Source organism: Ahaetulla prasina, chromosome 1, assembly GCF_028640845.1.
Source record: "Ahaetulla prasina isolate Xishuangbanna chromosome 1, ASM2864084v1, whole genome shotgun sequence".
Taxonomy (NCBI): domain Eukaryota; kingdom Metazoa; phylum Chordata; class Lepidosauria; order Squamata; family Colubridae; genus Ahaetulla; species Ahaetulla prasina.
Genome location: NC_080539.1, coordinates 272,164,835 through 272,177,451, shown reverse-complemented (window position 1 = coordinate 272,177,451; position 12,617 = coordinate 272,164,835). Strand labels below are relative to the sequence as shown.

The 12,617-nt window shown below is 38.9% G+C and overlaps 1 protein-coding gene across 8 annotated transcripts in view; it reads left to right on the top strand.

Annotated features, from left to right (window-relative positions):
- SCUBE2 (signal peptide, CUB domain and EGF like domain containing 2) overlaps nt 1-12,617 on the top strand; it is a 63,943-nt gene that overhangs the window by 7,998 nt on the left and 43,328 nt on the right. For 4 of the 8 annotated variants that reach the window (XM_058159509.1, XM_058159473.1, XM_058159483.1 and 1 more), the window contains exons 3-7: nt 2,445-2,570; nt 3,443-3,577; nt 7,611-7,736; nt 9,807-9,923; nt 12,160-12,249. In XM_058159509.1, the coding sequence (XP_058015492.1) occupies nt 2,445-2,570; nt 3,443-3,577; nt 7,611-7,736; nt 9,807-9,923; nt 12,160-12,249 (594 nt within the window). The remainder of the gene's footprint in view (nt 1-2,444; nt 2,571-3,442; nt 3,578-7,610; nt 7,737-9,806; nt 9,924-12,159; nt 12,250-12,617) is intronic. The other 4 variants (XM_058159517.1, XM_058159526.1, XM_058159491.1 and 1 more) reach the window with 3 other exon arrangements.

Here is a 12,617-nt window from a genome sequence, read left to right as displayed (position 1 = left end):
AGGACGCTCCTGGCAGCAGCAACAATGGCAGCGGCGGTAGCAGCAGAGCTTGCCTGGGCTCCCCCCCAATCCCAGAACTACGCTGCGCCGGGGAATTTTCCCATGTGGATGCTCCCGGCAGCAGCAGCAGCGGCAGAGCTTGCCTGGGCTCCCCTGCCATCCCAGAACTGCGCTGCACTGTGGAGTTTTTCTGTGCGGCCACGGTGCAAATGGTGGTGGCAGTGGCAGAGCACACCCTGCCCTTCAGGGACCTGAAGGTGGGTGGCCTGGCCCAGAAGCGGTGCGTTTTCCATCATGGGCTGGATGCGGGTGGGGGGGGGACAGCAGGTGGGCAGCAGTCAGCCAAAGGCTCCACAGAAGCCAAGCCCAAAAGCCGAGCACGCCAAGCCCAAAAGTCAAGTGAGCCTTGCAGGTCCCCCACCGAGGCTGAGCACAGTGGGTCTCCCTCCCCCCCTCCCACTGCCAGCATTGGCTTACCTTATAGATCCTCTCCCTGCAGCCCTGCCATGCTTTCTTCGGTTTCTGCCTTCCACATGGCCTTCTGCTTGCCTGCCTTCACTCATGGCTGCAGGCCGCAGATTGGTTGGGGGGCGTGGCCAGCTAGAGATTGCTACCGGTTCTCCGAATCAGCCCCAATCTCCGCTACCTACTCGGCCGATCCGGTAGCATTTCACCCCTGCATTTTATGTTCATGGATCAAATAGCTCTGTTTCAGTTAGGCTTAAGACCAAAGTAGAGCTTTGAGACTGCTTTGAACATCATGGTGAATGACCTATATAGAAACTAAAACTTTCTATTTCTCCTATTTTTGCTACAATTGATCATAGTATTCTATAGTGGGCCACATGGTGGAACCATGGGGTTTCTACCTTGGGGTTTTGTCTGTGCCAAAAAGTTTGTTCTGGGAGATACTTGTTTGGCATGTAGAATGTTATGTAGAATTCTGTCTCTCTCCCTCCCTCCCTTATTCTTCAACATCCTCATGAAACTATTGGGTGAGATTATTGGGAGGGGCTGTCTTTAACCTGGTAATACTAACCAGTCATACTAGCCACTGTCATTTAACTCCAAAGAAGCAACTGATATTCATAAATTTTCCTTTATTCTTGCATTATGCTGAACCTCTAGATCAGGGGTGTCAAACTCGATTTCATTGAGGGCCACATCAGGGTTGTGTTTGACCTTGCGGGGCCAGGGTAGGCATGGCCAGGGTGGGTGTGGCCAGCTGGATGTCACTCGTGTCGGGGGCCCGAGTGCTCTGCCAGTGAAAACGGGCTCCTGAGCTCCGTTTCGGCTGCGATGGCTTCCTGCAACCTGCTGCCAGCAAAAACAGAGCTCGGGAGCCTTCCTGAGCTCCATTTTCACTGGCAGAGACCAGTCCTTCACTGTTCTAGGGCAGCCCCATGGGCCAGTTCCAAGCACCCTGTGGGACGGATCTGGCCCTCGGGCCTTGAGTTTGACACCCCTGCTCTAGATCATATCATTCTGAGATGTTGTTGAGCAGTTTTTGAAAAGAGATCCTCCAGATTCCTTGGGTTGTGGACCAGTTGCCCCTATTACTGGATCAGCAGGCTCTACATTCAGTTACTCATGCCCTGATCATGTCCCACATGGATTGTTGAAACGGGCTGTACATGGGGCTGCCATTGAAGAGCATTCAGGAGCTTCAGCTGGTGCAAAATGCTTGTTCCTAGATCAGCACATATTACACCACTGCTATACAAGCTGCATTGGATACCAATTTGCTTCCAGGTTTAATTCAAAGCCCTACATGGCATGGGGCTGGGTTGTTCGAAGGACTTTCTCTCCCAGGTTACACCTACCTGTTCCCTAAGGTCCAGCACAACAGGCAAGTTATAGGTCCTATTCTGTAAGGAATGATATATGACAAGGCCCAAGAGGAAACCCTCTTCTGACATGGCACGTAACCTTTGGAACCATTGTCCCCCTTGAGATCAGATAAGCCCTGACCTTACTGGTCTTCTGGAAGGAAGTTAAGATGTGGCTTTGCCAACTTACCTCAAGGTCTGGCAGCGGTGGTATGGAGCCTACCAAATGGTTATTCTGTTAATAAAATGGATTGCATTCTCCTGCGGATTATGGTTTTTACGGTTTTTAATAGATTTTATTGTTTTAATGGATTTTTGTAGTCATACTTTTTGTTACTTTTTGTATTTTGTATGTATTTGTTTAACTCCATGAGCTGCCAGGAATCACATATGTAAGATGGGCAGTTATATACACTGAACAAACAAACAAAATGGAAGCAGTACTGGACATGAGAAGTTTTAGATAATTTTATTTTTGAAAAAAATACACTATTTGCAAAGTTGAAATGTTTTAAGAGCATTTATTAGTTACATATAGACAATTTAATCCTGTCACAACTTATCTATAACAAACAAGTAGGCATCTATCATGCTGACGTTTGCTTTATTCTCCAGATATTGATGAATGTGATAATGAGTTCAATGGAGGTTGTGTCCATGAATGTTTCAACATTCCAGGCAATTATCGCTGTATATGTTATGATGGCTTCATGTTGGCTCAGGATGGTCATAATTGTCTTGGTAAGGATGTGCCCCAAAAAGTTGTTACGTACTGACATATTTATTATGTGCCTAGACCAGGGGTGTCAAACTCAAGGGCCAGGGGCCAGATGTGGCCCACGGGGTGCTTAGATCTGGAAACAGCAAAGGATCGGCCCGCAGTGCCTCTGCCAGTGAAAACAGAGCTCGGGAAGTCTGCGTGCGCCCCTCCCAAGCTCCATTTTTGCTGGCAGAGGATTGCAGGAGGCCCTCTGTCATTGCAACTGAAAACGGAATTTGGGAACCTATTTTCGCTGGCAGAGTCCTCAGGCCACCTGAGGCACCCCTGAACACGAGTGAAGTCGAGCTGGCCACTCCTACCCGGGCACCCCAAAGTCAAACACAACCCTGATGCAGCCCTCAATGCAGCCCTCAATGAAATCAAGTTTGACACCGCTGGCCTAGACACAGTGAAATGCTAATTCAGCAAAATAGCATTTTTGTTATTCCATGTATTTATGAAAATAGCAGAAATTTACACTGTATGCTAATCACAATTTGTTAATCAAAACCAGATGACCCTTATTTAATCTTAACCATGATTTAGAAAAGGCAGATTTGGTCTACCTGTCCCCACCACCCAAATCCCACTTCCATTCCACATCAAAGAATGAAGTGGGTATTTGTTGTTCTCCTACTTTAGCCAAACAAAATGTATTTGAGGCTGCATACTGAAGAGAGCAATAGGCCATAGCTTTCTGTGTACAGCTGGTATAGACTGACTGACTTATTTATTTATTTATTTATTTATTTATTTATTTATTTATTTACCATTCTTCTCGCTTCAAAGCAACTTTGGGTGGCTTACAAGCTTACATGGAGTTGGTTCAAAACTGGTACCATGTGTATTTCAGATATGGATGAATGCTTGGTCAATAATGGAGGCTGTCAACATGCATGTATCAATACAGTGGGTAGCTATGAATGTCGTTGCAATGAAGGATTCTTCCTCAGTGATAATCAGCACACCTGCATTCACCGTTCAGAAGGTATAACCCTTTTCATTTTTACAAAAAGATGCATGAGGCCAGTGGTGAAATCCACATTTTTAACTACCAGTTCTGTGGGCATGCTTTGGGCGTGGTCTGGCTTGGTGGACATGGCTTGGTGGGTGTGGCAGGGAAGGATACTGCAAAATCCCCATTCCCTCCCCACTCCTGGGGGAAGAATATTGTAAAATCTCCATTCCCACCCCACTCTGGGGCCAGCCAGAGGTGGTACTTGCCAGTTCTCCAAACTACTCAAAATTTCTGCTGCCAGTTCTCCAAACTTTTCAAAATTTCTGCTATCGGTTCTCCAGAACCTGTCAGAACCTGTTGGATTTCACCCCTGCATGAGGCCCTTCCTTTTCCCCACCATTCAGAATCAATTTTCTTGAATCATATTGTAATATGGAATGATCATATACAGTATGTGGAGTTTCTAAAGATGTTATATGATATGCTAATGATAAAAGGAAAAATTATAGCCTGTCTCTTGCCTGTTTTTAAACTATTACATTATGTGGATTCTGTACTGACAGATATGCGTTAGACAATAACTTCTCAGTGACTTGGGCATGCATGGCTAGGAATTCATTTTTATTACATCTTGGGAATGGATGCCATTAAAATCAGGCAACAGTCTCTGAAATAGTGGGGAAAAGGGTGCAGAATTGGTAGTCATTTCTCATTTATACCTTCTGCTTCTTTCCTCTGTGTGAAGGCACTCTTGTCTTCTTTTTCTCATGCTCCTTTGAAAGGCTAGTTAGAGCAATTGTGGTTTACATGCTCAAAGCAGGAATTCAGAGAACTTCTACTTGGTGATGGAGCCTTGAAACTTGTCCTCAATGAGCATTCCCAAAACACTAGGATTAAAAAAAAGCAAAAACTTGCTTGGCCCATTTTGTGCTGTGTCACAGTTTGCTTAAATAATCACGTACTATTAACCATGTTTATAGAAAAGAATTGTGATCTTTTTAGTCTGAGTAGACTGTACCCCATTTCAAGTATTCAGATAGTTGGTCTTTTAAAGAATGTTTGAAGAGTTAATTTTAGCCATTTCCCTTTAGAGACTGAAGATACTGACTAGGAGATTATAGTGAAACCTTCTCAAATGTAATTTTAATTTAAAAAGACATAAAACTCACATTTCCTTTTATATTATTATGGGGTCACTATGAATGTCATTTTATTTATTGAGCTTGATTGATATTTGATCAGAATACTTTAGAACTCCTTTCTAGATCATTTTCTACACTGTTAAGTTTTTGGAGAAGACTCTTCAAAGCACATAAAATTAGCTTGTGTTGATAAAACCTACTAGTGATATGGAGCAACTATAAATATGTGTTTGATATTGATGATGATGATGAGTTGCAAAATCAAAATCACTGCTTACTATGTACCAGTTTACAGGATTTTCATTCATTTTACAGAAGCCCAAGATTGTGAAAGAAAATAAACTTTATTAATAGTTGCATTATTTACTCCTCATGAAAAAGTTATCACTATAAAGGTGGTATCTTTTGAATGTCAAAATTTAAGCTCTTTATTGAAATAGGATTAATTGTTCTTCTTTGTTTCTATAATGTTATTTAATTGATATGAAAAACTTTAATTCTTAATTTTACAAACTCTTTCAATCAAAAGGGATTTAATGGTGATAATATACTTGTGATTAGTAAAAAGCAGTATTTCAGCATGTGGCTATTTCTTTTGCACTACAACTTTCAGGGGAATAATTTAAACATTTTCTCTTTATGCAGAACTGAGTAAATCAGAATTCCCTATTTGAAAAATTTCTGCCTTCAGTAAGACAGGAGCAACTACTTTGCCAAAGCTTATACAGTATAATGATTTCTGAATATGAACAAAGAAATCACACTATTAGCAGAAGCTAAGCTGTTAATTTTCTTAATGCTTTTTATGTGTCTTTTAGATAACTGACTGGCATGTTGAACCTTTCAAATGCCAAACAACAGAAGAGTTAATAAGACTAATTTGTGATCCTTTGTAATAGAAAAGGACTGGACTGACAACATAATAGTGATTTGCAGGTTTAATATGGATTTTTGTGTCTTTTGTGTTTCTGATGGAGTGAAGACATCATTGTATTCCTAGTTTTCTCACTGTGGGAAAGGAATCAAGGAACCAGTAGAGCAGAATAATCAAAGCAATATAGCAGCTATCCCTTTGTTAGTCAAAGCCACTTTAGAAGAAGTATGTTGGAATGAAAACATGGCTTCTTAAATTGCTGCAGAATTTTCTAAGGGCATGACGTTAGTCATACTTTTTCCTTGGGATAAGGAAAGTAATAGCAAACAAAACTTAATTCATAAATTATAGGACAGCTTGATTTGGAATGCATTATACATTGTTTTAATTACTGTTTTTAAGCTGGAATGAGGAGCTCCTGATGCACATAATGAATTATGCATCATTATTAGGTAGTCTGTAAATTAGTCCCACATATGTCAGCACCTTTTTGAATGCCCTGTGGATTTATAAGATGTCTGTCCCCCACCCCCCCACCCCCATGCGCTGAAGGTTTATGTTAAAGGGAAAATATATTGGAAATTCTTCATTTCCATAATTTATAAAATCTCTTTCTTTTTTGTTAATGTTTGATCTGGGAGACTTGCTTCTCCTTCTTATATTAAACGGAGATAATTTTTTGCATCGTAAAATATTTTTTTAAAAGGCTGATCCATCACAAGGTAATTGTTTTCCTAATTGTAAGTTTATGGCGAAATCTAACCCCACCCCTCGGATTATAAAAATGATTCCACATTGAATATTTATTACTTTATTGGCATGATATAAGAACTTGCCCCTCCCTCCCCCCTCCCTCCCCCCCTCTCTCTATATGCATTCTTTGATTTAATAGACAGAGGGTAAACCATTTTTTAAAATTTATATAGCCACCTTTCTTATAACACAAAATATCCCCAAAGAGAATCTTTATTAAGATTTTCTTACAAAATTTGTTCAGTATTACAGACATGCTTTGCATGGTCATCAGAAATTGCAGAAAGTCTCTAATGTGAATTTAAGTCTCTTTGATTAGATGCTGATATTAAAGAAAACTCTAGACTTTAAGAAATATGTGTTTGCTTGATTGAGTCCATTATAAGAAATAAATCAGAACAAGGGATAATTCCATGCATCTACATATTTATAATTAATTTCCCCCCTTCTGTAGCTAACAATAAATCAGTAGCACTCTTTCCCTGGATAAATGTTGTTTGTAGAAGTTGCAGGTAGGTTTTACACATATCTTAAACTGGGAAAGAACAAGCTGCTACATTCTTTATATGGTGGGTATGGTTCTGCATGTTTAGCAGGCATCAGGATGAATTTCAATGAGACTTTCTCCCTAATTTAAGTTCATGAATCAATAGCAAGACTTTTAGAGAAGACCAAACTTTCAGTAAATGAATCTTTTAAATTTAGATATACTTATCTGGTCCAAGTTAAAGACTGGCCATAAAATTACCTATCCATCAACATCTATTGAGAGGGGAAGTCTCACTCATATATATGCCTTTTGTATGTATATATGTACATATACAGTAGTGATCATGTTAGCATTCTCTAAAAGTTTATTGAACTTCTTGAGTTCTGTTAGTTGTCTGCCCTCTTCAAGAATATATATATTGTAAATAAAGTATTTACTGAAGTATAGTATATTTGAAATATATTGAGGAACCATCTTCTGCTTACTGTATCTTCCAACCCACCTCTCTCAGCTCATCCTATTCCATGAAACATTATGAAGGTAATACCGATTCACAATTAATGGCCCCATTTGTGTCATTTTCACTTTAAAAATTATAACAGATTTATAAATTTGGTTAAACTTTGAAGGGGTTCTTCATATTAAACTTCTGCTCTTGGTATATAAGCTTTATTCCTTTCTTCATATAAGATAGTTTGTCTCATGACCCACTTAGTTCTTAATTGGTGATAAATATCTAGAATCTGTTGCCTGTATTTAAAAACCTTAGAGAATACTGATACATCCACATTGATTGTTTTATAGAAGGTGTGAGCTGCATGAATAAGGATCATGGTTGTGCCCATATCTGCAAAGAAGCGCCAAAAGGAGGAGTGGACTGCGAATGCAGACCTGGATTTGAACTGGCCAGGAACCAAAGAGACTGCATTTGTATGCAACATTCTACACCTACCTGACTCTTATGCAGCCCTTCTGATCAGAAGGAATTGCTAAGCACCTTTCTTCCCCTTATCTGATTATCTCTTGGTTAAAAAGATGTTCACTGTTCACTTGGTTTTTGTTCACTTCTGCTCACTAAAGTTTTGCCCACTGATAATTTTAATGATTATCAGAAGCAGCAAATGGTATGCATGATTGATAATATAGAGTGGGTAGCATGCATTAGAGATGTGTTAGACTGCAAATCTTTCTTTGCAGAAGAAATCTCTTCCAACTCTGTTACTCTCTCTTTGTAGAATTTGAACTGAATTCAATTAGAGCTTTTGAAATAGAATTCAGTAGCCAAAGATATATAAAATCACTCTTGGTGTCCAATCTTGAATTCAGTATTATGTCTTCTGGTTGACTTTCTAATCAAATAATGAATCTACAATACTATATACCTGTGATGGTGAACCTGTGGTATGTGAAGCCATGTCGCCCAGCACATGCTGCCTTGTCTGTTTGTCTTCCTGGTTTTTGGCGCGCATACACGCACGACAATCAGCTATTCTTCGTGTGCATGGCAGTGGCAAAAACCGATGTGCGCATGCTTGCCAGCCAGCTGATTGTCGGGTGTGCATACATGCCAGAACCCGGAAGTTCGGCTTTTCCGGAGTGCGATCACACTCCGGTTGTGGCAGTTCCAAAAACCAGCCTGTGCATGTGCGCCAGCCAGCTGATCAGCAGGTGTCCATGCGTGTTAGAACCTGGAAGTTTGGATTTTCCGAAGCGCGGCCCCGACAAGCGCGCACGCGCACACGATGTGTTCATGCAACCTTTTTAGCACTTCGTGCCAAAAAGTTTCACGATTACTGCTATATACCAATTAATCAGAAGTTACTGTAACTCAGTTAAGTTAAGCAGCATTATTTTTGAACAGGCAGGAATTGCACTGCCCTATTTAATATCCATGCAGTTTAGCCGAGAGCATGGGTGTCCACAGAAGGATATCAAAATCTGTAAGATGATGGATATAGTGTCCTGATTGAAACCCCATATCTTTTATACAAGTGTGCAGTATCAACAGACATTCAAAGTACGGGCAAGGGAAAGCCTCAACTCAGTGAGTGTCCTACTCATACTAAACCTTGCAGGTTTAAGTGGAAGCTAATGACTGAGAGAAAGTGCTATCTTTAAATATCAGGTTTGATTCTGAAATTAAAAATATGCCTGTTATATTACTACAATAACCCAAAGGTGCTTTTTCAAGAGGCAACTGAACTTTCTGATTTTTTCTTTGAAAATGTTTCGCTTCTCATCCAAGAAGCTTCTTCAGCTCTGACTGGGTAGTGGGGAGTTGAAGAAGCTTCTTGGATGAGAAGCAAAACATTTTCAAAGAAAAAAACCAGAAAGTCCAGTTGCCTCTTGAAAAAAAGCACTTTTGAGACAACCATGATCAAGATGACTGAGAATCTCCGTAGTCATTACTACAATAACTTGATTTTTATTGACTCATCAGTTTTATACAGTGTAAATGAATGGATTTGAAATGTAATTTATAGTATTAAATAATTAAACAGTTATTTAACTATTAATCAATAATAATAATTAACTATTAATTAACAATTTATTATGTATAGTATAATGTATAGTATAAGGGACACTTCTTATGAGATGGACAGCAGGCAGCCATATAAATTTGATAAATAAATTCATAAATACAAAAATATGATTAATTTAATTGCTTTTTGTTAATTGTTAAAAGAAGGAATGCCAATGTCTGGAATGGTATAGGATCTCCTGATTGTGCAGGGAGTTGGACTAGAAGATCTCCAAGGTCCTTTCCAACTCATTTATTCTGTTATTCTTTAATTTTGTTGCTGCCCTTGCATTTAATAAATGTTGATTTGGGGATTATGTTAAATTAGAAGGATAGATATTTTTTCTGCTAAAGTAGCTCGTAGACCTACAACCATATAGGACTCAAAGATGTTACATTCAAGGGGAAGCGATCCTGAGCTCAGAATGGTACATACTTTATAAATATTTCAAAAGTTTAATTGGTTTTTTACTTTCCAGTGACTTGCAATCATGGAAATGGAGGCTGCCAGCACAGTTGTGAAGATGCAGAAGATGGGCCTCTCTGTGGATGTCATCCAGAGTACACAGTGCATGCCAATGGAAAAACATGTATTGGTATCTCACTTCTTTTCTGCTACATTATGTGTAGACAGGTTGTAAATAAACATGTAACATTTCTGAATGAGTGATTTCTCTCACTTTACAGTTCACTTAAAAATTGCAGAAAATCCAAATAGTTTGCTTATGAATGAAAAACGTGTTGGATTGGGATTAGTCTGTGTTAACTTCCATTAACACAGCTATCCCCAACCTTTCTGGCTCAGTGGTGGTGGTGGTGGGCAGGAGAGGAGAGGGGCTGTTTTCATGCACACAACCTAATTTCACACATGAGCAAATGAAGTTTTGCATGTTCACCTACCAGGTGTGTGGTACAGTTCCCAATGGGCTGCGGACTGGTACTGGTCCATGGACCAGAGACTGGGGATGAATTAAAATATTCCCTTTTAAAATATTACAGTATCTGTATACTACTAAAACTTGTTATGTCTATAGCCTTTAATTGGGCAAAATGGTGCATTGTAAGCAGTGGTGGGATTCAAGTAATTTAACAACCGGTTCTCTGCCCTAATGATTTCTTCCAACAACCAGTTCACCAAACTGTTCAGAAAGTTAACAACCGGTTCTCCCGAAGTGGTGCGAACCGGCTGAATCCCACCACTGATTGTAAGGTAACAATTTTTGAACCAAGGTACCTCAAACGGGCTGAGTTACTGAAATATCCAAAATCCAGGGAAATGAAATTTGGAAAATGTTATGAAACCATGCTGTGACATAATAAAAAATGTCATAAACATTCCCTATTATCAACTTTTGATATTTGGCTATGCTGTACAGTTCAATATGGGTTACTTTTAAAGTAGATAAATTTCTGAATATCTCCCTGGAATTTAAAGAACTTTTCCAGTACTTTAGAAGCTCTGCTATGGTTAGAAATGCCACCCTAAATTCTCTTGTCACAAGGGTAGAATAAACCTGTAACTAATACAATGAATAAACAAAGCATTACATATTAGGCATTAGGTATTTCAGCCAAAGATTAGGGTGGAGTAAACATTAATTATTTGTACTATAATGCTGTTAACATGATACATTTTTCAAACATAAGCAGTGAATTTGAACTTTGGTGCTTTCACTTGAAGAATTGATAGTAGTAATAGCATTTAGGCTTTACAGCACTGTATGGGTGGTTTACAATGTAGAAGCTTTATTTGCATATTGCCTCCAATAATTTGGGTTCTCATTTTACCAACCTCGGAAGGATGGAAGGCTGAGTCAACCTTGAACCCCGTCACGATCGAACTCAAGGCTGTGGGCAGATTTTGCCTGCAATACTGGGCCACCAGGGCTCCTTAAAGCATAAATACTTAAATTGATTAAAATATCAACATATCAAGAAATTCTCTGTTTGGCCATTACATTATAGACTCAAAAGTTAAAAATTGAAAATGATCCTAGAGATCACCCAGTCCAATCACTTGCCCAATGCAGGAATCCACTACTGTGGCATCCCTAAGAGATGATTGTCCATCCTACTGTTGATGAATTTTACAAGTAATCATGCATTGTATCTGGTACTTTATGTAAATTAAACTTGCTGCTTATTGACTATAATAGCTATACGACAAAGGAGATCATTAGTGTAATGAGAGCAGCAGGGGGATTCTAAAAATAGTTGCAAAAGAATAATCTGAAAACTTTAGCAGGAAAGAACACCATTTTTTATGGCAGAGAGGAAAAAAAACCAAGATTGCTAAAGAAGTTGCTCTAAGAAAATATATTTTATGAGCAAAGGAAAACTCGCTATCCCCTAAGAAGGTTTTTTGAATTAAAAACACATTTAATAGAAAAACACATTCTAGATAAAATTCAGCCAAAACAAAACTTATTTTCTACAATCCTTCATTCTGGATGATAATTTCTTTTCTTTTATATAGCGTGTATCAAATAGAGATATATGAGCTGGGTCACACAGGATTACTTAACTATGGTTTACTGATATCACAATCCGTGGGGTTTACACAATAGGCTAAGCTGTAAAGCATGACAAATAACAAAGGTTGGGTTAAAACAACATGCTAAGTCAAAACCAGGTAAACATGGTTTATTATGCAGTGTAAACCCAAAGGAGGTGAACCTATAATTCAAGCAAAGATAAAGTCGTTCATATGACAGTGATGAAAATCCCTTCGAAGTTACCAGGTAGATAATTATTTTCTTAACCAAAATGTATTAACATTAGTTTTTACTCCTTGCCTGATCATTTGATATTTCTTTTCTTTTCCGTACTAAGAAAGAGTAGAAGCAACCACAGAAATCTCTGAAAACAATGTTACGGCAGGAGCTGATGCAGACAAACGAGTGAAGCGGCGACTGCTTATGGGTAAAGAGATGCTCAGGTCGGATAGTTATTTGTAAAAGATTTCCAAGCTTTGCTGTATGAATAGCACGAATAACAACCCCTGCTGTAATGAGTTTACAGAAACTGAAAATTCTTATTCCACCTAATGAAATTAATGCAATGTCTATATGCTTTCAGTTCAATACAGTTAGACACCAGTTCTCCCTTCCACTGCACAGCTTCTCAAGTTCTCTGTTTTTGCCAGTTGGCATGTAATATATTGAGAAAAACTTTTTCATAGAGATACAACGCTATTTGTTAATTACAGTTGCAGTTTCTGTTTCAAATATATAGAAACGTATAGAACTAATTCATATTTCTGGAAAAAGGCAATAAAGCTATTTTTTAGT